Here is a 27,984-nt window from a genome sequence, read left to right on the forward strand (position 1 = left end):
ACGCGAGGCCGCGCTGCCAGCCTCAGCTCGCAGCTCGCAGTTCGCAGTTCGCATTTCGTTTTCACATTCAATTAGCGCATATTTCAAATGTGGTCGCTGCGAATATTTCTGTTATGCCAGGCGAAACGCACAGGAAATGGCATCGATAGAAGTTCGATTCGAAGTCGAAAAGAATAACTATAAAGTTGATATTGTAAAGATGTCTGGACTTCTGACTTCTGATGAAAATAATGATGCTGCGGGCAGTAAAATATGAGAACAAATAATTGAGCGAAAGGCAAAAATAATAAATACAGAAAGTTCACAAAAGCTGTCAATATAAATGTAAAAATGGAAATGGAACTTGTATACAAGCTTATTGATGTGGTCATGAGTGGAAATACTGAAAAATAATTTAAAAAATATATAGAAATCTCAAATATTTTGAATAATTTTAAAATGATATTTCTTTCTCAAATACATGTAAAATATTTCTGTAAATATCATCTCAACTCATCCAATTATATTCTTCCCCACTTACCCATCGAATTACATTGCCAACTTCATAGAGACTTGGATTTGTTAAATGTTTTTATCGTTATTGTTGATATTGCTTTATTGCTGCTAGATCAAAATTAACTGCTTACAGAGTGCACTGGCGCTAAATTAGAATAATAAATAAATATTGCTATATATTATAATACATACAGTATGCGAATGAATTTGTTAAAACCTTACTTAAGCATATACACACGGATTATTGATTGCGATAGATATTAACAATTTGTGGTTGATTCTTGATTGCGGTCTAAGTCTAAGTCGAAGTTGCGGCAGCTTATGGTTAAGGTATATATGTATGTTTCTCGGTTAGACAAAATACAATAACGGTAACTACTACAACTTTACAATTATGTACAACTTAAGAGCTATAGATGCATGCGAGCATATGCATATGTATATGCCGCTGGATCGATCGATCGACTGCCCTTAGAGCTAGGCTATGTACAGGCTGTGCTTGGCCAACAGAGAATGTTTATACACTACATATACACTACATACATACATACATACATACATATAGAGGAGTATATGCGCTTCTGGGTTATACTAAATATCACACTGTGTAGGATGTTGCTTAGCGTTGGAGAGAAGAATTTGAAATTACACTAACAGAGAATGCAACACAAAATGCTAACTACGCAGCCAAACTAACTTAGCTAACTAACTAACTAACTAACCAACTAACTAACTAATTAACCTTAGGCTAATTATACTACTAATGCACTTGGAAGTCGCGCCCGTGCTGTGGCAATGGCTGGCTGCACATTGAGCGGAAGTTGCCATGCTAAATGCCAGGAACTTTAAGCGGAAATGCGCCTCGGTGTGGAGGTTCGCTGGTGGCTGAGATCGCTGGGGAGCTAAACCACCACAGTGGTTAGCACATCGCCGCTCTCGTCGCTCGCTGGCGGCGGCAGCGACTTGCAGTTGATCGAGCGTTTGCCAAAGTCCTTGCGCGGACTCTCCAGCGAGCCGACCGTGTTCTTCTTCATATCCAAATTCTGCGTCTTCTGCAGCAGGATCTGGGAGCTGCGCTTGTGCGCCTGCTTCAGGCCCGTGCTCACGTCCAGCTCGCGCTCGAAGTCGCAGGGCGGAAACAGGGGCTGCGACCGGTGCAGGGCCGAGCTGCTGGCCGCCGTTGCCGCCAGCTCGGGCGCCGGATTCAGGCTGAGCTCCATGCCGGTGCCAGCGCGTAGCGAGGAGGTGCTGCCCTTGAGGGGATTCGTATAGCGTCGCAGATTCTCCTCGTTCTGCAGATTGTTGGATTTCTCCTCCTCGTGACGCAGTGCGTCCATGGGCGGCGTCAGATTCATGCCCGAGCTGCTGCGATAGGCCAGGCGCTGCTTCCAATACAAGGTGATGAATATGGAGAAGCCCACCAGCACAATGAAGATGCCGCAGAGCACGCCAATGAGCAGGCTGTGGCTGTTCCCATCGGCTACTCGCGCCGTCTCCAGCTTGACCTCCAGTATGGAGGCGAGCACCGCCAGCTTGGCGTGCTGCAGCTGCAGCTCGTTGCGCCGCTGAATGCCATTGAGTTGACGCGAGCTGAGCAGCTCGCCCAGCAGAGACACCGCCACGGGCAGCTGCTGATCGTTGAGCTTGCTGGATGACTGCAGGAGCAGAAGAGGAATGGGAGAGATTACAGAGATGCTAAGAGAAGGAGCTTCACGCCAGTCACTTACCACTGTCAGCTCGATGGTGTCGTTGGTGCCCGTCTTCAGGTCACACAGCACCATCAGCATGCCCTCCTCCTCGGCGAGGCCCGATGGAGTCATCTGCGGCTGCTTGATCAGCCGCGCCGCTAGCAGCACGCGCACCAGGGAGCAGAGGCCCTCTATGGTGGCGCCTTTGCCCACGCGCTCCAAGTCCAGCAAAATGGTGAGTCGTGCGCAGTTCTCGTTGACCAACGCCTGGTTGGGCCAGCAGCTGGCCTTGGCGGGCAGACGAGGCGGTGCCACGCGCCGTGATGGCTCCAGGGCGCGACAGTCGCCGCGCACGGTGCACGGCGGCGACAGACAGGTCTCGCCCAGGGCTGGGACACACACCTCGTGCTGCTTGCATACACCGGATAGGTTGGAGGACTTGGACAGGGGATCCAGCTTGAAGCAGTTGGGCAATCCGCACCAAAGATTCGTGCAGCGCGAGGTGCCGTTCTCGCAGACGCAGGCATTGCAGTGCTCATCCTCCTCGCTGCGCCCGCTGAGGGCAACGTCCAGCCAGCTTTGGCTCTGATTGAGCGCCGTATATGGAGAGATGGTGTTGCTGGCGTTCAGACACGCCGACTTCGGATCCGAGAGCACTGTTGGGAGAGAGAGAGAGAGAGCAAAGTTGGTCAATCTAATACTTCACTCCTTCTGCTTCTTCATGCACACTCACATATCTCGCAGCGCAGTCCGTGGCGTCCAGGCGGACAGATGCACGTGTAGCCGCCAATGCCATCGCGGCAGGTGGCGCCGCCCTGGCAGGGCTGCGGCGAGCACTCGTTGACGTTGATGCGGCAGTCGGGTCCCGAGAATCCCTGGGCGCACAGGCAGCGAAACCAGCCGGCGCCCGACTCGCAAGTGCCGCCGTTGTGGCAGGGCTGGCCGTGGCACTGGTCGATGGCCTCCGCGCAGAACAGGCCCGTCCAGCCGGGCGCGCAGCGGCAGTGCGGCTGCAGCGCCTTGTCCGGTGCGCCTGGCATGCAGGTGCCGCCGTTTTGGCACTGGCCCGCATAGCAGACTGTGGCGCGCTCCGAGCAGCGTTTCCCTATTAAATGGAGGGAGAGAGAGAGCAGAGCAAAAGACTTAGGCAACGAACTTGAACAAACAACAAACACTATGACAGGATGTTGATCAAATGAACGCGCTAACCGTGGCTGATTCAAGGCTATGCCTAATTCTCAAATTGAAAAGTAAAAGTGTGCCGACATAGATCGATGTATTGTGGCTACAAATGTATCTGCAGCGCGAACCATGTATCTGTGACAAAACAGCGAAACGCGTGAAATATGCAAATCGCATATCGAAAACAAACATAAATCATGCAAAAAACTTTGTGAGACGCCTGCCCGGGTGGATGTAACACACGCACACACACACACACGTGCACATGAAAGCATGGCCATGCTCCACGGCTCTGCCACATGGGGCAGCGCTGAGACCAATGCGCAGATTATTGCCGCTCACAGTTTGTTACATTCGCCACAAATTGAAGCTGTAATGACTGCCGACTTTCAATGTTCAAATAAATGCGACCGACAATTCAACTGTATATGTGTGTTTGTATGTATGTGTGTGTGTGTGTATGTGCGAACGTGTGTGCAGCTCACTTAACGTGCTCAGCTCTCGTCTCGCGCTCATTTAAAGCTCCTAAAGCGTTGATAATGCTCCAGTCAGACAGTCAGCTTATATCAGGTTTTCATACACTCACACAAGGCATATGGACTACGTACAAGAGTTGGCCTAATAAGTGCCAAAAGGAAGCTCAAAATGAATTCCGAAATTAGTTATAAATACATAATTATGTATGCATGTATATAATGCTGTATGTTGATGACCTTAAGAAGATAGTATATCTTTCAGCAATATCATATATCTATAGCTAACTAGAATTTACCATCAATAATCCATTCTTAATGAAATTGGCTTAGGAGTTATAGAGTTATATGAATATATATATATATATATATGGTACTATCTTATCGGCACATCTCACATCCTATTTCACATCTCTCTGCACAGCTCAATTGAGCTCCTGATTCAAGGATAGTGTATTGGCAATTTGCGTGTGCTCGACTCCAATTTGGCAGCACTTGTTGCGCCCCGGTTTTGACGTTCACTTAAGCAGCGGCTGCACCGCACTGCGACTCACCTGTCCAGCCCGACATGCACTCGCATGTAAAGTCGCCGTCACCGTCAAGGCAAATTCCACCGTTTCGACAAGGATTCGGTGAGCATTCGTTGAGATCTGCAGAAAGTTAATGAGTTTGCTGTTTCTGTCTCGCTTTCTGCATGTGTATGTGTGTGTGTGTGTGTGTGCGGGAATTACTTACTGTGCTCACAGAAGGTGCCGGTGTGGCCCACATGACATTTGCAGAAGGTGCCCACGTCGCTCATCTCGCAGCTGCCATGCCCGCTGCAGGGCTGACCGCCGGGCGTTGTCGTCTTCGTCTTCGTCGTCTTGGTTGTCGTCGACATCGTCGTCACAGCGCTGACATTGGCAAAACAGCCCTCTGCGTATGAGAGACAGACAGACAGAAGTGAGTTAGGCTTAGGGCGCTTTAGAGCCTGGTTAATGCTTACCATTGCAGGGCGGCTGCGAGCAGAGGGGACGCAGCTGCTCACAGTGCTTGCCCGCACGATCTGGCGGACAGTGGCAGTAGTAGCTGCCGGGCGTGTTCAGGCAGCGGCCCTGCAGGCAGGGCGAGGGCGTGCAGTGATCCTTGGCCTCCTCGCACAGGCTGCCCGAGTAGCCCAGCGGGCAGATGCAGTTGAATTTGCCAATCATGTCCACGCACTCGCCCCCGTTGCGGCAGGGCGAGTTGGCACACTCGTCGATGTCCGTCTCGCAGTCGCGGCCCGTGTAGCCGGCGGCGCAGGCGCAGCGGTAGTCGTTGACCAGATCAATGCACCTGGCGCCGTTCTTGCACTGGCCCACACAGTCGTCCAGGTTCTCGGCACAGGTGGCGCCGCCCCAGCCCTCCAGGCACAGGCAGGAGAACGAGCCGGGCAGATTGAGGCACTCGCGCGCATTGATGCACGGCCCGTGCGTGGCCACCGAGTTGGAAGCGGCCACGGCGCTGGTCAATGCCGCCAGCAGGGCGGCCGAGCTGCTCAGATTGCTGCCAATAATGGCGCTGGCCGTGGTGGTCAGCAGCGCATTGGCCGGCAGGGCAGCCGCATAGGATGCCTCGCATTCATTCACATCCATCTGACAGACATCGCCGCGCCACTCGGGCGGACATTCGCAGCGAAAGCCGCCGATTAGATCGACACAAGTGCCACCATGCTCGCAGGGACCTCCAGCACACTCGTCGATATCTGCAGAGAGTGACAAAGAGCGAGAGAGAGAGGGAGAGAGAGAAGGGGTGAAGTGAGTCAACGCTTGGTCAAGTGGCATTCGAGGCTCAAGTGCAAATGTGTTGATTTTGTTGTTCAGCCCGCTCGACTCGATGCGGCCCAGGCCCTTGTCGAGCAGGTGGCCTGAACGCTGGCCGAGCCCCGTCGAGTCGTTGAACCGGCGACCAAAAAAAAAAAGAAAAAAAAACTGACGTGCGGATTGGTAGCTGCGTGCAGGGCTTATCGCTAGCCAGAAATCGCCGTTGAAGACGCTGCAGCCAGCACGCAACTCATTTGTTTGTTTGCTGATAAATAAGGCCAGATAAGAGCAGCCCAAATATTTCGGCTGACCCTTGGCAGGGGCTGGGTCAGCGCTTTACAGTTGCGTATCAATATTTTAGCATATTTGTGTGTTTGCCTGTTGCCTCAACTGTCTCACGGCATAGTTTGGCCGCAGCAAGTTTGTTGCCTAAGTCTTTTGATTTTAGAGCGGCAACTTAATTAGCTTACGGCTTATTGCACTGCCCAATCGAAATGGCTGAAATGGCTGAAATGGTGAATGTGTGTTTCGGTCGTGCTCCAATTGGAATGCAAAATCAAATTTGCCAGACCACCAAAGCAACAACAACAACAACACCAGCGAGCCTCTGCGTGCGTGCTACGTTTCATTTCATTTCGCTACAGTCAAATGCGTGTGTGCTCAATTGCATGATCGAGTGGAATGGAGCTTGAGCTCTCGCTCGGGCTCTGGCTCTCACTGTGGCTAATCGCGTGCTGCAGCCCGCTGGCAAATGCGAAAAATTAAATCAAAACTCACTTATTTCACATGTCGGTCCCGTCCAGCCGGCCACACAGCCGCAAGTAAACTCTGCGGCCAGAGGCGGCAACTGTTGCTGCTGCTGCGAGTCATTTCCATTGCTGCTGCTCGAGATGTTGCTGCTGCTGCTGCTGCTGGCTGTGCTGCTGGCATTCTGCGACTCCGGGAAGAGGCCCGCCAGGCTGCGTATTGAATTGCGACGACTTATCGGCTTGCCCATGGAGGAGCTCATGCCACGCATTGCGCGATATGTTGGCGGCTGCCTGGTCGCATTCGTTAGCTGCAAAGAGTAGAGCAGTTGTTGTTGTTGTTGTTGTAGTAGATGAGCAGCAGTGCCATGGCGAAAGCCAGCGGCATATTAAATTATTTTATGGCACTGCAGAAATACGTATCTATAAATCGAGGGCTTACCTTGAGCGTGCAAGTGCCGCCATTGCGACAGGGCTGTGTGGCGCATGGATGCTCCACAATTTCACACTGCTCGCCGGACAGACCCTCGGCGCATGTGCAGCGATACTGATCCGGTGCGGTGTTCTCGCAGGTGCCGCCATGCTTGCAGGGTTCATGGGTGCCACAGTAATTTAAATCTGTGCGAAGAAAAGAAAAAACCAAGCGATATGCTTAAAATATGCCTGAGCCAGCCATCGAGCCGTCGAGGCATCGACACATCGATGCTATCAATGTCATTGGCCATGCCAATGGACCAGGTGTGCTGCCTGTGCTGCCTGGTAATTGCCTGACTAGGAGTCACCTCGGGTCACTTACCTTGATCGCATAATATGCCACCCCAATTCGTATCGCATACGCACTTCCAGGCGCTGCCATTGCAGGAGCCGTGCTTGCAGCCCGGATAGACCATGCACTCGTTGCACAATGGACCACGCCAGCCGGGTCGACATCTGTTCGGAACGGTGGGAAAGCAAAGTTTGTGATTAGCTTTTACAAATTAGTTATGCAAAGGGTATGATCTATATTCAACATGAATTTTCCATAAAAATCAGCTTGATGAGCTTAAATGAAAAATTGATGCAAGTAATTGAATAAAACTCAAACCTTGATGGGATGGATCATCAAGTGGGATCATCAAGTGGTCTCATTTGTGTATAGTTTATCTTAAAGTAGCCTGAGATGTTACTGGACTTGATGCGAATTCTCAAGTGATATCTATTGAATTATATTTCTTTTTAGCTTCGAGATGGTCTCTGATCAGGTATAATCATTTTGATTATTTCTTATCTAGCCAGGTTCTGCGTACTATCCCTAGTAGTACTATGTTTCAATTCGGTCCGATTACCTTTCTGCAATTGCTATAGAAAGATTGGCCTTGCTGACTTTTCTAGCTTTGCTTCTCCAGCTAAAATTCGGCTTCAACTATTACAGCCGATCCCTTCAAGTTATGTGTCAATTTGCATGGGAACGCATGTCAAGTCAGTGTAATCAGTGAATTGGGTCATTTTGAACTTTGGCCTTGGCTGGAGCAGCAATAGATGCTAGGAAAAGGCCATTTCCACTAGCCAAATGAATTTGTGTTGCCGCTGATGCTGCGATTTTATCGCCGCAACACGCCAAAGTGCAGGGATCAGAGTTAAATTGCCTGGCCATCGAGTTATCGAGTCTGGAACCACCAAACCACCAACCGCCAATGGCTGGCCGTCAGTTGAGGTGCTAACTCTACAAGCCGGGCATGACGTGGCCGGAGATAGCCGGGTACGGCAATGAGCTGAACGCTGGCTGGGTCCGGGCCCAAGCCGAACGCTGTTCGATGTCTATAATTTATGATTTCATTAAAACAGCAGCCTGTTGTTATCTGTAAACGAATCTATTGCAGTGCGGCGAGCGCAAATGGGCCAGCAACGTGCAAACAGCAAAGTAATTTTTCTTCTTGCTTATAATTGTTGTTGTCTGGCTGTCGGTCGGCGATTCTCGATCGTCGGTTGTCGGTTGTTCGCGAGGCTGTGCGAAAAATCTGTGGAGTTAGCGCTGCAAATCTGCTGCAAGTTGTTGCAACATTTGACTGGTTTTTGATGGTTTCTAGGCCACGCTAATTATTGCTATTTAGAATCAGCGCGCCAGGACCCAATGCCAAGGCGGTCTCGGTTCTCCGAGAGGCGGACAGGCGGGGTGAGGGCTGAGGGGGTTGACTGACGAGCGACTGTGGCTGTTCGCTGAGAAATGCAATCATGACCGCTGGCTCACGTATTCTGTGTTACGCTCGAACATTAACAACGGCAACAACAACCACAACCACAACGGCAGCAGCAGCAGCAACTGCAACAACAACAACAACAATTCCACAAACGTTTTTTCGTGCTGCTGCCGCCTGCGGATGCAACTGCTCAGCAAGCCCCAGCTGAAGCGCTCTGCTCCTGCCAGTCCGGCAGCCGTTCATGTTGTGTTCTGGCAGCGGGCATGACCATTCACTTGGCGATCAGACCCAGGGCACCGTCAGAGAGAGAGAGAGAGTGGGGGACAATGTAGCATTGGCCATCGTGCGGGTGTTTGATTAGCAGCCAGCAGAGCTAAGAGGTTGCGGCCACAGTCTGTGGCAGTGCTTGAAAGCGCCGCAACTACGGATTGAGAATTGCTGTGGAAAGTGCAACATCGATGGCTCTTGATTGCAGATTATAGCTGCTTACAACTTCATAGCGATAGCTGGCTAGATTTTATTATAGATCACAGCAGCGTGCGAGTGCCTTATAAAGCATTCTGCGAAACTGAGGTCGTTCGGTTTACTGCGCTGTCAATTTGAGTGCATTCCAGTTGTATAGGCTATGAGGCATATACATACACATATCGATAAATTGATCCTAGTTGAAATTAACGATAACTTGACCGATCTTGTACTTATATTTATATATATAATAGACACTTTTTGCAGAGACAGGTAGTAAAAATATATCAACCCAATCTCTGTTTGTCATAGAGAATCTATCGATACTATGCCGATAAATTGACTTCCTGATATATGAAATTAGATCTATAGAGCTGATAATAATGTTAGAGGATTGGGAATTTGTGAGCTAGATTTCTTTATATATATACAAAATAAGAATTTAATTGAATCTGAATTTTTTTTTACTTGGTTTCATTGCATTTCTAGATCTCTAACTTTGTGTAGCATCGAGAACAATCTTAACTGATTTCCCATTTCAATCTCAGTGCACTACCGTACTTTCCGTTACAGTTCGTTAAAGCTGTGCTAAAGTCCATTTCTCAGGTCCGTCAGGTCGATTCGCATTGCTGTAATCGATGCATAAGAAACTTTCCCAACTATGAATGTGGTACATGGAGCTTGACAACTACTTACACATCCGTTGGGAGTGTTACAAAAAAAAGCAAAAAACTAAAACACATCACCCAGAGAACCCCCATTTCTCTGCAGTTAATTGTGCTATAAAAAGAAAAGCAGCCATTATAACTGTGTCTGTGTCTACGTCTATGGCTGGTCAACATCAACCTCGGCATCAACATAGCTAGCAATCTGCCCCAAGGGGCAGATGGCCCGGCCATTAAGGCGCCCCAGAGTTGTTCGACACACGACGCAGTTGCAAAAATAACAAAAAAAAAAAGTGTCATAATCACATCGTTAAGAGAGAGGGAAAGAGAGAGAGAGAGAGATGGGGGCAACTTATAGAGCTAATTACAATGTTGATGTACTTACTCGCATTCACCGGGTCGATCACATTTGCCGTGTATGGGATCACAGCCGGGCTTGCAAATGGCCTTCTCACAGTTGACGCCCTGCCAGCCATTGAGGCAGAGCTTCTGACCCTCCGAGCCGCAGGCGTAGTGTCCAAACTGATCGTCGCGCGGACGGCAGAAGGTCGTGCAGGTCGTGTTGTAGTAGGTAACGGCGCATTGCACCCGGACGCGGTAGGTGATGCGCGCGTTGCGGCCAATATGGTCCAAAGTCTTCCACTCTGGCGACGGCAGTATCACGCCCGAGTATGATGTTTCTTCAATTAACCTTTCCGCATCTGCATTTTGGCATTGTGTTCGTTTGGGTTTGTTGTTGTTGGTTTTTTGTTGCATACCAATGACAATTGTTGGACGACGATGGTGGCATCAACGTTGGCGTTCCACAATAGTTGTCCAGGATTCGTTTAGATTGGAGTGGAGAAGGCAAAGCTTTAGACATGGCTGACAACATTTTGCGCGCAATTGGCAACAGTTGCTGCCATGGCTGTGGCTGTCTCTTATTGTTATTGGGCTGCTGCTGGTGCTGTGCTAATTAAGCCAAATGCTGTGCACAACACACGACCAACAACAACGCCAACAACAACAACAGCAGCAGGCACGTACAACAAGCTGCAATTGCAATTGCCACCGCACTTACCTGGATAGGATGTGTTGTACATGTCCAACGCCTGGAGTATCAGCGTAAACGACTTCTGTAATTGAACAATGCGCAACAAAATGGGGAAGAGAAGAAGAAGAAGAAGCAGAAGAGTTTAGCAATTGCAACATTAATTCGAAAGAGTGGGGGACGACTGGCGGAGGCAGCGTTCGTCTCGGCTCAGTGTTGACGCTAATGGACAGTTTAATCTGCAGATGCAAATGAAGACAGCGACTAAAAAGGCGCACAAACAAACAAACGAGCACACGGACAAAACAAAACCAAATGCACAAACAAACACTTTAATTTCACGCAGAATACGGACAACAAACAACAAACAGCAACAGCAACAAAAACTTTCTAAACTTGGCCAATGAGTGCATGGCGTGGCGTATTAGAGCTGATGGCTTATCGTGATTTACTCTCGTGACACGTGCGAGCTCTAATATGAAGTGTTTGATTTAGTAAATATATTTAACATAGAAAATAAAATTAAGTTTATTTAAATCAATAATATAAGACGGGACTTCAAAAAAATATATTTTAAAATATAAAATTTAATAAAATTCAAAATGAAAAAACTTAAAAAACTTAATTAAAATTGTAAAAAAATATATTTTTAGCAAAGTAATAAACATATTAAAATTTTATTGATTTTTAAACTATTTTATATTATGAAAAAAAAAATTAAAATTGTTAAAAATTTGTTTATACTTTATTAAACTTATTTATTTATGTTGTATTAATTTTTTTAATTTATTCTAGTTTACTTATTTATTTTAATTTCTTACTCAGCTATAAAAATATATATTTATTAAAATTTAACTAAAAAGTTGACCACAAAAACGTGGTAAATAAAATGTATAATATTATGTATCTTTTAATTCACATCTGCATTTTTACAGCATGCTCTCATTTTGTAATTCAAGATCAAGATCAAGATAAAGATCGTGTCACGCGCTCATCTCAGATCTACACTGCAAGCGATTTAATGCAATTGGCCAAAGAAAACAAATTTTTTGCCTTTTTTTTTCTGCATGCGCGCATAAAAATTGAAGACTCGCCATTCTGTGTTGTTGTAATTGCCAACTGGGCAGCTGTGGAGCCGTAGAGCTGTGGAGCTTTAGATCTGTGGCACTGAGAAGATTTCTCGTGGCACAAAAAGCAATTAAACGTCTACTACTACGACGAAGGTTGTCGTCTGCGCCGCTTGATGCCAGGAAATGCTCATTTAGTGATCGAAGGAGGCGACAGCCGGCGGTGGCAGTGGCGAAGGCGGCGACTGGGTGGGTTGCCCTGTTCCCATGTAATTGGCCGGGCGGCGCGACACTAAATCAGTCCAAAGCAGACATTGGCTAATTACAAAGCAGTCCAACTATCGTCGCTGCTGCAACTTGACACAGTTTGTCAGTTTGTCAATTGCGCGTGGCTGCTCGAATTTCCATTCAATTTCCCGCTGTCATCATTGCACACATATCGCTCTTCCGGGCGGGCGCATGCCAAAAAAAAATCTAGATGCACGGCCAGCGGAAGTTTTTCAATTGAAAATGGCGTTGAATTGGTTTCGGATTTCACCATGCAACAAAACTGACAACAGACACGCGCCAATACAAGCGCATATGTTACTAATCGGACAGATCATATATGCCAACATATATAGGGTGATCTGATAGCCAAGTGACATATAAAGTAAGAGACTGTTGTGGAAGGTCTCCAGAAATATAGATAAGATAGCTATAAGATTATAAGAGTTCATGAAAGTATCATATAGATAAGAGTTCAGTGAGTCAGGATTCAACTAATTTTTAACTGTATTAAAATGTCGTCTTTATAGCTAGTCAAAGAGATTTTCCAAATAAAAGAAATTCTATTGAGCAAAGGCCTGTTTATATATAAAAATGTTTTATACATATAATCATATATTCACGATAGGTAACAAGGCTATCTATAATTTATCTATAGAATAATTATATGATTATCTCAGATCCTACCTCCCTTATAACAAATCATCACATTTAATTATTATCATTTAAAATTAAATTACAGTTATACTTAAATGTCGATTTGGGTTGCAGTTTGATATATATATATATATATCTGTAAATCTATTCCATTTAATAAATAGTTATCTCAAGCATTGATAATTCTATGGGCAAATAAACATTTTCACTTAAAGCTCTGATCGATTGTGGCCAAAATCAAGTAGCGAACAAGTCAGCATCATTGAGCTTTCAATTGGCCACTGAAATGTTTACAAACTGTCAAGAAGCTGACCATACTTGGCAGCCGAGAAGACCAACAAACAGCTGAGCTAGACAAATAACCTACCCACTTTCATCTAACCATTTTTCGTTGCCTCTTCTCTTTTCTTTATCAATGACATTGGACCATTTACGTACAGAAAGCTTTCGAGTTGGTTTCCTATTTCTTATTCTTACTCAGTTGTGAGACTCCAAATATAGCTGCATGTGGGGGCAGTCCAGCTATGGGAATGCCATTCAGCTGGACAAAACTATATACACATATATAAAGTGTACATTTGTATATGTACATATGTATATACGTACATATATATTCAAAAGTGGAGCAAGAGCAGCAAATTCCACTTGAGAATTTTGGATGATTGCGCACGCGCACTCCAACAAAAGAGTTGAAAATATTGTCAAGTGAAATTCATAGTAGTGTATATATGTATGTGAGTGTGTGTGTGCATGTGTTCAAAGAGTTCGATGGGCCTGTTGGGGCTTAGTATTTGACAGTTACATTGAAGCCAGGGAGCGAGTGGTGGCGGGAGTGGGACGGATGTACGCAAGAAGGGGGACTACTGATGATGTTGTAGCTGCTGCTTCACTTGGAACAAGTGCTTGAAGTATTTCATAAGTCATGTTTATAAGTTTTAACGTGCCATTCACTCAATCAACCCAGTCGAAGACCCCCGCCAACAAATGAGACAGCCAAACGAAAAAAAAAGTCATTCAATAAAAAGTGGGACAATTGCGACGCATCCAACATCAGAGAGACAACAACAAAGACAGCAACAACAAAAGTAACAACTCGCTTATATTGGCAGCTCGATATTTTTGTTGGATTTTGTTGCTGCTGCCGCAGTTGTTGTTGTATTTTGAAGATTTCGTGATTTTGTGAAAGGCTTCTTGAGATTTCAGTCAGCAAATATTGCCGTTGTATGCAGAATTTGCCAATGCCGACGCCAGGGCAAACATTTGCCAGGTTTCGTTTGAGTCGCGCATAAGGCACACCACAGCCAACACACACACACACACCCACAGACACACAAATATATATGTATATGCACATGTGAGGCAGGCAGGCAGGCAGGCAGCCAGGGCAAGATTAAAGCGAAACCATAGCGAAGCGTAACGTATCGCCATCGGCCAAGCGACAAGCGCGACAAGGTAATGTTCCCACGAAACAGGTTGTCCGCACTTCAGGCCACGACCACGACACTGCGCCGGCACCGAGTCAGACTTAGATTCAGACTCGAGTCGGACTCAGGCCCCAGCTCCAGAACAGACCCCCAGTCCTCGGTCCACACTGAGTCCACACAGAGCCGGCTCTGACGCATGCGCGCCGGCAGCTCCCTAGCCCACAGTCGCTTAATGTAAACGACGGCGCATGCGCATGCCGACGTCGCTGCCGCGGTTGGCGTCGCAGTCACCGTCGTTGCCGTTGCCGTCAGCATTTGGCTTATGGCCATCAGCAGAATTAGTTGGCAGTGTCGAGGAAGGCGTGTAATTGTTAACCAAGTTAGTTTTGTGTTTGTACATTACCAAAACATTGCCGTTTTTTTTTCTGCTGTTTAAGACAAGGCGTATACACCGAGAATAAGAAACGACTAGGCGAAACTGGCATTGAAACCAGAGCATTACACTTGAGTATAAGCGGCTGACTAATGCCCTGTAATCCGAAAAACCTGTGCCAAGTGAAAAACTAATGCAAAACTAAAACTGTAGCAGTTAGTCCAAAACTGTTGCAGTTACTGAAGAACTGTAACTATGTGTTTCATTGAAGACCGTCGTTAATCTTAACTCACTAGCCCTATTAAAACCATCAAAACCTCGTCAAATGTGATTGTTGATTTTAGCTACCACCTTTAGCTAATATACCCCTTTCCATTTGCCACACAGGGCATAAATTCAACTGGCAACCGCGCCCCAGCCCAGGTTACATTTGGTGGCGTTGACTTGGCTTATGTTTTATAGCGCGACGCAAGCAGAACAGTCGAAATATGCCACATTTTAGCAGTCATAAGCCCGCATTATGCGCACTTAATTAATGCCAGGCCCAGAATCCGAGACGAGGGCGCACCGAAAGAGGCTTAAAGCAGCAACAAAAACAATACATATATATATATAGCAACAACAAAAAAAAACTAAAAGGAAAAACATATAACATAAAACATAATTTTTAATTGCTTTTTATATAGTATGCGGCTACCAGAGTAACTGAGTAAGCGGCTTTTTAGTGGCAGCAGTCGGTGATTTATTTGCCACAGATACTTAAGTATAGGCTACGTACATATCTACGTATATATACATATGTATTTGCTAGAGCTTTAAGTCCGAGCATGACTTGAATATTTATGCTTTCGACTACTGTAAGATAATAACCCTACTTCTAGCCAAGTGGACAGCCCACGCAAGCGGCTCAATAATATATCTTTCTTTCTCGTGTTCGCTTGGCTCGCTGGGGTTTTTGTTCTCTTTTCGTGGTCGCTGAGCTGAGACCGGAAACTGCGATACATTCTCCGTAGATCGTTAGAGCAATAGACTACCGAGCGCCGCTTATCACTGCTGCAGTAGCGTCGGCTGCGGCTGCGGCTGCGGTTGCCAACGCTCGGGCTTATCGCTAGAAATTCTGCGATGACGTCTCACGTCCCACGTCTCGCATCTGTGTGCTTCATGCGGAACACCCCCGCAGCCCTATCAATGCGCTAGCTCGTGCCAAAAGTGTGCGTTTTGGTTTTGTTGTTGTTATGAAGCGAGGGAGTATGGGGAGCAAAGAGAGCTTTCGTTCCGTTTCGCTGCCTACACCAACCAGGAGAAGAAGGGGAAGAAGCAGCAGTAGAGCAACAAAAACTTACCGTCCAACGAAATGTGAAGGGCAGCACAATGGCACCCACGCCCGGATCACTGAGCACAAAGCTGGAGCCGCCAAGTATCTTCGTGGTGGAGTTGCCAAACGAACAGCCCGTCGATATGCTGACGCCCTGTTCCGTCGTCTGATACTCCTTTAGGCACAGCCGAAATGCCGTTGTGCAGGGCGAGCAACCTGCAAAAGATATTCGAAAATGGGGTAGATTATCATCAAGTAATCGAGACAGAACTTCACTACAGAAATATAGAAAGGGAGAAGAAATATCTCTACATTTTATATTTTATCGTTTCTATTCCAGTACTTAAACCTTAATGAATTCTTTACTGTGGCAGGCGCTATTTCATTTAGTTTAGATAATTAACAACTTAATTGCAATTAAGAACAAACCCAGTTTTATTAAGTAAATAATCTAACCGAAACGTAAACTGAAATTTCACCTAAGAAATGCTCTAGAAACTAAGAATTGTAGAGCTCTCGGTAGCTAAGCCAAATACCATGAACAATTAATATGCATATTCATAATGCATTCATTATACATAAATCTGGGTTAGAAATCAAGAATCAAATTGTTTTCAAACTGCATATACGAAATTGAAAGATATTCAAAAGAAAAAAAGAATACTATTATTTATAGTTTTACTCTTAACATAACTAAAGACGAATGAGCAGTAAGATTAAAAGAGAAAGTCTGAAGGAACAACAAAAAAAAAAAACACTTCTAAAATACCAAATGATAAAAATAAATAACATTTTATGCAGAAATAAAAAAAATCCACTCGCAAAAATTTGACCTTGAGCTTCATAAAAGTCATTTTCGTATGCGATAAAAACATTTGGAAACGAAACAAAATTGAGTCAGATTAAAATATGTGTCAGTTACGCAACTCCTATACATATATGTATGTATGTATATGCACACATCATATGGTTATTTTAATCAGTTAGACTCGATTTGGGCGTAACTTACCCGTTGTCTTCGTGGCCCGCAGCTCCGGGGGCATGCCGCAGCAGTAGCCGCTTAGTAGATGGCTATTCGTATTTGAGATTTCTAATATTTCCAGCTCGAAGTTACCAGCTGCGGATATCTGTAAAAATCGAAAGGTACATCATCAGCAATAAGCCGCAGTCAACAAAAAAAAAAAAAGTCAGAAATGAAAATAAAATACAAAAATACAAAAACAAGAAACATGTAAACACAAATTTCGAATCGTTCAAATCAATCACGGCCCATAACGAAGCCATAAGCTAAATAAGCGTACAAGACTGAAATAAGTCCCCGTCTGGCTCTTCGAGAGGTTAAACCTTGCCCTTGCCTCTGCCCCTTTCCCCGACGGACCTCGCCTATCTAACACTAACCGTACCCAATATCAAATAATATGCTCAACACCGTCGTCGCTACGTTCGCTTGTTGTAAAAACTAATAAGCCACCTAGGGCGCTCTGATTGGGCTACGGTAGAGGTTTTAATTAAAAAACACGAGAAAGAAATTCAAAATGGATGAAAACATGCACATATCTATATACATACATACATACATACATAACTATATATAAATATAGTTTTTCTTGTTGTATAGGAATTTGTAGTCAAATGAAAGGAGCGCCAGACGTAGATTGGAAACGGGAATGAAGTCTGATAAATCTGCCGGCCAAATGAAACATGAAAATAATGAGAAATATTTTCAAACACAAAGCGCTTTGTGGTTGTGGCTCACTTAATCAAACGAGATATCCAGCCGGCTTATACAATTTAGAATGCCTTTTGTTGGCCATAACAGCTGGAGTTGGCTAACTGCTTAGCTGGCCAACTTGTTAACTGCCTAGCTGGCTAAATGGCTAACTGGCTAACTGGCCAACGGGCTAACTGGCTAACTGGTAGCATTGCAAATCAAAAGCCTATCGATAAGCGCATTTGCCATAAAATTAATAACGCATTAGATCGGCCAAGAAATTGCACCTAAAATTTATCTATATCCACATAATGTTTGCTCATAATTTAAGATTTCCTCTACCTTGAACTACCTCTCTCTCTGTCTCTGTCTCTGTCTTCTTGCGCGACCATGGCCATCAAGTTTGTAGTTTAGGGTTCATTACAAAGTCCGAGCGAAAAATATGCTAATGAAAAGTTTTTAGTTGGCCACTTTTATGGTTTCATATTTCACGAAATTTATTGTTGGGATTCGTGCGCCTCGCACTTGGTAGCTGGCAGCGTTGATAAGTTTATTAGAAATAAATTGCAATTTAGCTCGAGCTCTGGTCGCTGTCCTCTGTCGCAGTCAGTGCTCTGGCACCGGGCTAACGGCAGTTGGCCCGTTTGGACGGACGCACTTCTTGGCCATGTGCACCTGTGCGGCACATATTGAACAAAAAGAAGAATCTTTAAGTTGCACTTGAGACTTGGTTGTCGTTGTTGTTGTTGTTGTTATTCAAGTTGAAGTTGTCGGCGCAGGCGAACGCGCATTGTTGATCAACCCATAGATCAATCAATGCACAGTCAATGCTTGCCACTTGCCACAGTCTTGGCTGAGTTCTCAGCCATCGGATCTCAGTTGTGCCTTTTGTTTGCCGCATTGTGCTGCAAGCATTTGGTCAGTGCCCCAGCGGCAAGTTGATTGGATTCTTGATCGGATCTGTGCTGTGAACCGGTTTGCCTGCTTACTTATTTATTTATCACATTTCCCTCCTTCTCTCTTTCTGTTTCTCTCGCTCACTGCAGAGCCTGCATTTTCATTCATGCCACAGACGCGGCAAGTGCAGCTGCCACAGCTGCCACAATTTCTGATTCTCGCAATCAAGCGCTAATATTCGATACAAACTTTTCACGTAATCAATTCGATTAGATAATGCCCATGAAATGCCTCAAACGATTCGTAATGCGGCGCCAAATATCAGAAAAAGGTCTCACAATTGATTCAACAAATAAAAATAAATCGAAGGAAATGGTGAAAATAAATATAAATAACAAATAAATATGAGAAGTCACTATAAATAGAAGCTCAACTGCATATATTTTATATAGAAAACTCTATCTATAAGAAACTTGAAGGGTGTGCATAATACTGTATTATAGAGCTTGTGAAAATGATACAATTTCCTTGTAGGGTGCAAAAAAACCTTGTGAAAACTTTATTGTGCTTTATACTTATACTTAAGATCAGCCATTCTCAAAATATATTTTTATACGAATCGAATGATTTATAGTCTTCCTGCCTTTAGCTACTACCTATTTAGGTTATTTTGCATTTTAAAAGAAACTTTCGCTACAAGAATTATAGAATGTGACTCATAACGACTTTGGATGTATGTAAGGATAGTACGCATAAAGGGAGCTGCCAGATATGATATATAAGACGAAAATATATGATCATCTGAAATAGGAAACCTTCTAGCAAAATTCAAAGAGAGAGAGAGAGAAATAGACCAACATCAAAATGAACCCAACTTTATTAAGCTGTGCATTCAATTGAAGAAATCAAAGTCAACAGTCAACTGTCTCTCATTAAGCGTTACATATTTCATGCTCGAATTGTAATACCCTCAATAATTAAGTATTTTTATCTTGCAAGTTCAAGCCTTGTGCTAAATTTATAAACATATTAAGTTTAATGCATCTGTTTAATGAAGTTAAATACACAAATTCATGCGATATTCCATTTTGAAGATCACGTAATTAAATTTTCATCAACTGGCGCCTGTAACAATAATTTTCGCCCTAATGAGCCCAGCGACTGCAGTGCGGAACGTTTTGTTAATGCTTTAAGCGTTGCGATAAACAACAACAACAACAACAAGCACAGCAACAGCAGCAGTGACAACAACTACAACAACAAGTTGTACAAACAAAACGATCGTGGGAGCTGAATGCTCAATTCGCCAACTCATTTTGTGGGACTTTCGAATGCCAAGAAGAAGGCGAAAAACCTATATATATATATATATATACACACGTATATACATATACATATATATCTTTATGAATATCTTCAACAGTTGCCGCCGACTGCCAGTTTAATACGCAGCTTATGATCAATAAATGTCAGGCCTTATGTGGCGGCTTTAGCTCGGCGGTACAAGCCGATTCCTGTACGCTTATAACTGGGTTAATACGCCCCATGATCACTGATCACTGATCACGGATCAGTGACACTCGCTGAGCCGCAATCACAGCAGTGAACTCTCGTTTCCTGGAAGCGACCGACAAAATATTTCACTTTTCCTTTGCTTAATTAATTACTAAATAGTAAAGGCGGTAAGCATTGACTAGATAATACTCGCCCGAAACGAAAGCGAAATTCAAGATATTGTAGATATTCAATTAATGGAACTACTTCAATCTAGAATTATGAATGCATCTTTGTAGGTTTTCACACATATATTTATTTGATCTGCCAGATCAGTAGATATGCGGCTATCCCATCCTCAATGTGTTTGTCTGTCTGTTTTCATTTCATCAATTGCAAAAGAGTCTCTAGACTCATTCCTTATCTTACTATCTATAAGAATAGACATAACTGTATATGCATATACATTTTTGATATCTATGAGATATTCCCTTCAAGTCCTTAATATAACATCATGAATAACTTCAAGTCATTTTACTCTCATTAAAAATTATTCATAACTAATTGTGGAAGAATTACAGAAAACCGAATATCCCCATTAAAGTTTCTGAGCGGGCATAACAATGTTGAACTAAACCATGCCCATTTAGAAGGCCATTTCTCATCTGACGACGACTTTTATCGCCAGTCTTAACCGAAATCAATGCACTCAAGAGCTGCTGCTGTTGCTGCCGTTGTCGGAGACTCAGATAAATGTGTATAATCAATTTGATAGCCCTGTGTTGTGGATTAGGCCTGGGCATTCTAATGGCTGAAGCTGCGGCTGGTCGCGTATTAATCAAATTGTTGTTTGTCTTTATGTACATATGTATATACAAACATAGCATATATCTACATACATATATACATATATATGCTCGATCGCAGGCAGCGCGATTCATTTTATGTATCTTCGGACCGTTCGTTCTGTTTAATTGCCTCGCAGGCATCTGCGCTGGCATCTCAATACATGTTTAGGCACTTTGTATAACACTTTATGATGTCTACGCCCCTAAATAAAAATTTTGTGGGCAACGACTACCGTTGCTGCTGCTGCGGATGCTGCTATTGCTGTGGGAACCAGCTGGACCAGCGGCAAGGCCAACACATTTTCGAGTACCCAGCGATGCTTTGATGCTCTGATAGATACATGTTACCTTTTGCCTAAATAGTTCCGAGTATCATAAATACCCAAGCGAGAAAAGGTAATGTAAATCCAGGCTTACACACATTACTCATTGCTGATAAATATCGTGCGCGCTCCCCGTATTACATTTCAATTTATATCGAAATAGAGTAGTTCCCCTTATATTGCTCTACAACAACAATTTCTCAGCCTGATTGAATTCAGCTTTGATGGCTTTAGAGCAGTAGTAAAAGCAATAAAACTAATTCTAGATAAAGCTTAATTAGTTTTATGGAGCTGAATGCGAAGTGTTGAATAAACACAAAATAAAAGCGGCATATGGAAATGTAAATGGAGTAAACAGAAACTATATACGCATATAAAGAGTAAATAAACAGAGATAGAGAGAGAAACAGAGAGAGTTTTAGGACAGTTTTACTAATATTTTGTATAGCTTTAAAAAAGGGTTATTGAACTTGGAAGTAAACTATCTGATGAAGAAAGAATTCGTGTATCTACAGATAAACATGAAAACTTGGCCATTCATTTGAATCGAATTCAATGAAGAGTCTAAGCTTAACTAACTTTATGAATGGCTTCAGCCCTATGCTATTTACAAGTTGATTAGATAATCTACTACTATAAACTACATATGTCATGCTTATCATAGTGAGATAGTTCTTGGGTATGTTCTACATTCTGGTTATGGCTGATATACATACATACATATATATATCAGGCCAATAGCAATCAGCTCGTTTCGTCGCTTTTGTCATGTTTGCAATTCTACGATTCTTCAGCACCCTCATCGATCAGTTCCCACACAGCAAGCATACACAACACACACTCATACACACACACACACACACATCTTCTTATTGCCTTGGGCGCAATTTAAGCCAAAAGTTGAATCAACTTCATTTTGGCTAACGAGAAATCAACACCCGCATATTTAGACTAAATTTTTGTTTTTTACTCTTTATTTCTTTGTTTCTGGTTCTTTTGCTCTGCTGCTGTGTTTTTTGCATGTGAACGCTTTTTGTAGGGGTTGTTGCTGGGTAGGGGCTTTGCTTACCTTATGGACTAACAATATTAAAATTAAAGCAATTAAGTTGCAGGCAGACTTTAATGATCGGCAATCGTCGATCAGCGAACGCAGACGTTGCCGTTGCCGTTGCCTTTGCCTCGCTGCAGACATTGTTGATTCTCTCGCTGTTGTCGTTGTTGTTGTTGTCGATATTGTTGCTGTTCCTGTTGTTGTTGTCGTTGTCGTTGTTGATTTTCGGCGAAAATGTTTTCTAAACATTTTGTACATTCTGTGCGCGTTTTTGAACGTGTTTGCCGCCTGCTGTTGCAGACGATGCTGGCGCGCGGTTTAGTTCCTTGCTGCTGGTTGTTTGTTATTGCTGTTATTGTTGTTGTTGTTTATGTTGTTGTTGATGCTGTTTAAGCACAACTTTTTGGCACAAGTAACGCACACAGATTGGCCATTAATTAGCCCATTGCCCAGATAACTATTTGTTGTAAATCTATATACACATGTATATGTATATTTGTATGTATTCTGGATATAAACAACTATTATTTGCGTATTGTTGTCGCTGTGTCAGGGCATTTTTTGTTTCGTTTTGTTGTTAATGTTGTTATCACGAGCTTTTATTATTATTGCTTATTACAGCAGTTGCTGCTGTTGTGCTTTGCATATATTTTTTAACTCTCATTCGTTTTCTATACACTTTACACATCCACTTGATATGACGTTGTTATTGTTGCTGCTGTTGTTATTGATATTGCTATTAGTATTATTGCTGTTGATGTTGCTGTTGCTGTTGTTAAGGCAATTGTCAAACAAAATGGAATCGAAACACTAGTGCTTGTGGCAAGTGCCTGTAAAATCCATTTCTCATTGCTTTTAAGCACGCATCATCAACGCTAATTGACACGCATTTGCTGTTGCTGCTGCTGTGGATGCTGCTGCTGCTGTTGCTGCTGCTGCTGCTGCAACAAGTGCTGGCAGCAACAACCGCAACAACCGCAAAGCGGCTCAACGTGCAGCAAATGCAAATGCAATTCAATTTATGTTAATTTAACACTGTTTCTCGTGCTGCTGCTGCTGCTGCTGCTGTTGCAGTTGCAAGTTGCAAGTCGATGCTGCTGCTGTTTCGGTGTCTTTGGCCACAGGCAATTTGCATCTTGTGCGCATATTAATTTACAGATATTTTAGCTCTTGCCCACATTACTCACGCTGCCCCCTGTTGCTGCCCCCGCCTCTGTTTGGGCTGCCTCTTGACTTGGCCTGTGCCATTTCCCCCGTTCCTGTGGCAAGCACACGATGTTGATCGGGTGTTAATTGTCCATTTAATTAAGTAATTTGCTACGCTTCCATATGCCGCTTCTTGCCCTCCCTGCCCTCGGCGAACGGAAGTCGTTGACTTTGAGTCGAATTTGTGCATAGAGGCCGCTGTGTGAGAGCTGCAGCGGCAGCCAGCCAGGCAGCAGGCACGACCGGAAGTGGACCAAAGGGTGCACTTGGCAATTGTCGCAATTGAAGTTGCAATGAGAGGGAAATCAAATATGACAACTGAAACATAGAGTATGCAACTGAAAACTAAATACGCAAATACTAGACGTAAAAACTCAATTCGAAGCTGTCAAGCGAAAAGAATTTAGAAGACAGTATAAGCACATGACAGCTGCTCTCTTATACTAGAGTAGTTCAGCTGATTGTCGCCGCGAATGTTTGCTATCAGCTAATTATATAAGCAGCGCCTGGCATAGTACTTAGTTACAGTTATGAAAGCTCTGGCACGTTCTGTTTCGCCCTCTGGCTGCCTGCTCTCCTACTTATGGTAAGCTCATCCAAATGCAAGCATTGCCCTCGTTCTGTTCTCTCCCACCCTGTCTCTCTCTCTCACTCTGACTTTCTGCCTCTCTGTATTATCACTGGCATAGTGGAATTGTTGTTGTTATCGTGCATTATGCGCTATTTACACATCCTATGTGCAGCTACATTTGTATGATTCTGTGTATTTGTAGTTATTTATTGTGCTTCTATTTGCTTTCTTTCACTGGTGTTTCGATTCCACTTCGTTTGCCTTTGCGGGTGCGCGGGTGCGTGTGTATGTGTGCACGAGTGTGTGTGCATGTGTGTGTGTGTAGCTCTGAGTCTGCGTTATCAATGAAACCATTGCGTTTGCGGCTATTGTGGACTCTGACGGAGGGCAAGGAACACATTCGCATTCGCATTCGCATTCCCATTCGCATTGTTTGCACTTTTACTTTAGTGCTTTTATTAACAAATTTATTGTATGTATGTTTGTGAGCGTGTGTATGTACATACACATACATACATATGTCCATATGTAGTTCGTATGCGTATTGTACGAGTAATTGAGCGCTATTTCCGTTATAATATTTATTTCGCACTGAGAATCACACGCTGAGCCAAAGACTTTCGAAGCTTTGATTTATGTTAAGTTAAATCGACAGTTGAAAAAAATAAAAATAAATAAATTTATATGAATTACACATGCACACACGCACACACATACAGACCGACACAGCGGCTGTCAATTGTGATGTTGTTGCTGTTGTTGTTTTTGTTTGTTATTATTGTATTTGTTGCTATTGTTATTGTGATGATTACTTGTTGGCTTTCTGCTTTGCCATCATTTGTTGTAATCAGCAAGCAATTCAATTTAATTGTAACACATTTAACACTTTCACATCATTTTCATTGATTATCATTGTTGTTGTTGCTGTTGATCACACACAAACACACACAGGCACACAGTCCCAATTGCACGCACACATAATCCAATTGGCATTACGGGGTTTACCGTTTGCACCGCTGCAAAAGTGCTCTTTACTGCTCGAAGCACGACGGTCGACTAAATACGTTGCTATTAAGCGTGTCCTGCGGCGTTTGGTTAGCCTGCAGCAGTAGCAACAGCAGCAGCCGCAGCAGCAGCCACCACACGGGGCGGAGCAACTCACGCGAGAGCGTTCGCCAAGAGAGTAACTAGCAGCGGCAGCAGTTCGGCAGCCCAACCACCACCAGCTGCAGCACCACTGATATTTACGAACCGGCGTACGCCAAAGCTGGCCACTGTTCCAGCTCGAATTCGAGTTCGATATCGAGATCTTGTCTTTTACGTAGACGACGTAGACTTCCGCTCGCTGCTTGCGTGCGCTTCAGGCGTCAAGTTGCGACTGATTGGGAACTACTGCTGACGGCGTCTGGCATTGCCGCTGGGCACGTTCACTCCGAGCTTTGTCAGCTCGGCGCGCGCGCTCTCTTAGCATCTCAACCGGTTTCTCTCTTCGCTCGGCGCTCTTTAGCCAGCCGCTGATTGGTCGCCCGAACATTGCCTGCGGTCTGCGCGACTGACTTGTTAAACGGAGTTGCCCCGTTCCGAAGTGGAAGTCGTTGGCGTTCGGCTGCGTCGGCTGCTGTTGCTGCTGCTGCTGCTGCCTACACGCATGCGTGTATGTGTCTGGAGGCGCTTTTTTATGATTTCAACTTAATTATGTTTATAAACGCTTGCCGCGCCTGCTCTAGATCTAGTTAAAATGCCGCACGGCAGCCTCTGCAATTGGCCCAAGCGTTTCATTAGCGTTTTATGGCCAGATCGTGGCCAGCGCACGTCCCGGGGACACGTTTCACTTGCGCTGCTCCAGGCGTACAATTAACACCTGGAATAACAGTAAAAAAGACGTTGGACCACTATACGGCATCCGTATGTGCACAAGCTCTGCCTGCCCACAATAAATATGATCCGAGCTGCCCATTTTTGGGGGCCAATTATTAGTACAGACTTACCGCACAGACAGCGCGGCGCGACTCTGCCCAATTATATGCGGCTCGAGTGTGTATAAATCAAATTTAAATGCAACTCTTTGGGCTATCGATATGCCTGCTTGTTGTAGCTGTTGCTGCTGTTGTTGTTGTTGTTGTTGTCGTTGTCCAAAACAAAAGACTTAAGCAACAAACTTGGCAATTACATGCAGACAGCAGACAACAACGCGGCAGCATCTTTTGTTGTTATTGCTATTGTTGTTGCTGTTGCTGTTGCTGTTGCCGTGTTGTTAGCGGCTCATATTTCTTAGCGCGCATATCTAAATATCGAATCATGTCGCTGATTTGCTCTGCCGCACCATTGTTGCTGCAACTAGGCACTGCAACGGCAACAGCAACAGCAACAGCAACGGCAACACCAACACCAACAACACACACTAAATCTCATTGTGCCGTTGTGACATGACTCTTGTTCGACAATAGATAAAACAAATTGACTTGGTGTGTGCCCAAAATGTCTTCTCTAGCCATTGGCCTAGCCAGTTGGCGTTGCTGCCGCATCTGCTGCTGCTGCTGCTATTGCTGCTTGCTGCTTGCTGCTCGCTGTTGTTGTTGTTGTTGTTGCTAGTGGGCGTACCAACAACTTGAAAAGCTAGCAGCCGCCGCCGCCGTCGCATTCGCATTGGTACCTTTGTCATCTTTTGCAGCCGAGAGTCGACAGTGAGAAAAAGTGCACCACAATGCCCATTATCAACAGCATATCTACGAATTCCCCGAGCGACAATTGTCCAACGGGGCAACGGCGACACCGACAGCAAGAGCAGCAGCGACAGCGACAGCAACACGCTGTCCAAATATGTTGCAAGTTGGTGTTATTCTTCACACGGCATCATAAATTTCACGTATAATTAACGCTTTCAGTTATATCAAAATTGGCTAAAAGGCAGCACCAGCAACAACAGCAACAGCAAGAACAGCAACAACAACAGCAACAGCTTTTGCGTTGGCGGCTATCGGCCTCCAGGGATTACTTTTGCACTGTGCCTTGTAGTTGTGTTAGCTGACTGTGGCTTACATTGTTTTTGGCCTACAGCCATTCGGACGGACGGACGTGCGGACATACGGCCAGAGTGACTGAGTCAGTCAGCAACTACTTGCTGTCTACAGGTGTTTATTTTTGGTAAGTTTTAATGGCATTTCTTTGTTGAAATTGACTCTCATTTTTATGTGAAACGAACTTACATACATAGTATATATATGTATACATATACATTTCAGATCTCTGTCTGTTTTGTGAGCACATGCACTGTTTTGCCGCAACCACTGACAGCTGCACAAGTGGCACTCGAAGCATTTGCAGCACACGCCATAAATCCCAAAAATCAAACATATTGAGTAATCAAAACTGCAGAGGCTGCACACAATTAAACGCGTCCAACAAATTTTGGGCAGCATGCCACAACAACAACTAACACTCAACAACCAACAACCAACAACCAACAACCCACAACCACCCTACCCCACGCAAAAGTAGAGATAGCGAGAACAACTTTTGGTGCAACCCCCGTTAGGGCTGGGCTCATTAGGCAAACAGTCAAATATGTTGGCAATTTCCAACCAGTTGGTGGTTTTGCACCACTCAAATTTTATGACAGATTTTTCAAGTGCTTGGCGGCTGCACTGCCTGCCCTACCCTGTACACTTACCATACAGGGCATATGGAATACAGATACCAAGAGTGAATATTGAGTGAGATTGCAGGGAGAGTTCGCATTACAGGATATCCCATTATCGAGCATTGATTGCAGCGACTTCTCGCTGGCTGCTTCCGACTCTGCGGTGGCGACGGCGGGCGTTTAACTGTGTGGTTAAGATGGAAGGCAGCAGAAGGCGGTGCAGGGTTGAGCCGGAGGGCCTGTAAAAGAGAAACATTGCCAGAGGTTAGTTGTTTATGAACCTTTTTATAGCCGTCGGTCGGTCTTACATATTTATGCACCATATTTTACCAATGCGGTAAGTACTTTGTGTGGTTTCTTGACAAGCAGTAAAGTAAATATAAATCAAGAAACCATTCAAAAATATAAATAAATAAAGTAGTAACATAAATATTGAAG

The 27,984-nt window shown here is 44.4% G+C and overlaps 1 protein-coding gene across 10 annotated transcripts; it reads right to left on the bottom strand.

Moving 5' to 3' along the window:
- Positions 1 to 645: 645 nt before the first annotated feature.
- Ser (protein serrate) lies at positions 646 to 27,984 on the bottom strand. Of its 10 annotated transcripts, none has more exons than XM_089258839.1 (15): positions 27,855 to 27,984; positions 27,577 to 27,785; positions 16,815 to 16,932; positions 15,834 to 16,021; positions 10,733 to 10,787; positions 10,058 to 10,373; positions 7,162 to 7,295; positions 6,808 to 6,983; positions 6,397 to 6,676; positions 4,824 to 5,561; positions 4,574 to 4,753; positions 4,393 to 4,488; positions 2,917 to 3,288; positions 2,223 to 2,839; positions 646 to 2,150 (listed from the first exon to the last, which is right to left on the bottom strand). In XM_089258839.1, exons 2-15 carry the CDS (start codon positions 27,667 to 27,669, stop codon positions 1,398 to 1,400), a joined length of 4,116 nt encoding a protein of 1,371 aa, XP_089114965.1. In that variant the 5' UTR covers positions 27,670 to 27,785; positions 27,855 to 27,984; the 3' UTR covers positions 646 to 1,397. The 10 variants fall into 10 exon arrangements, with proteins under 10 accessions (XP_089114965.1, XP_089114949.1, XP_089114936.1 ...); XM_089258823.1 differs by lacking the exons at positions 27,577 to 27,785; positions 27,855 to 27,984 and adding exons at positions 22,148 to 22,844; positions 25,159 to 25,303; XM_089258810.1 differs by lacking the exons at positions 27,577 to 27,785; positions 27,855 to 27,984 and adding exons at positions 22,148 to 22,847; positions 25,159 to 25,303.

Source organism: Drosophila navojoa, chromosome 2 (assembly GCF_054131105.1).
Source record: "Drosophila navojoa isolate 15081-1374.11 chromosome 2, UAZ_NAV_1.0, whole genome shotgun sequence".
In the NCBI taxonomy this organism is placed as follows: domain Eukaryota; kingdom Metazoa; phylum Arthropoda; class Insecta; order Diptera; family Drosophilidae; genus Drosophila; species Drosophila navojoa.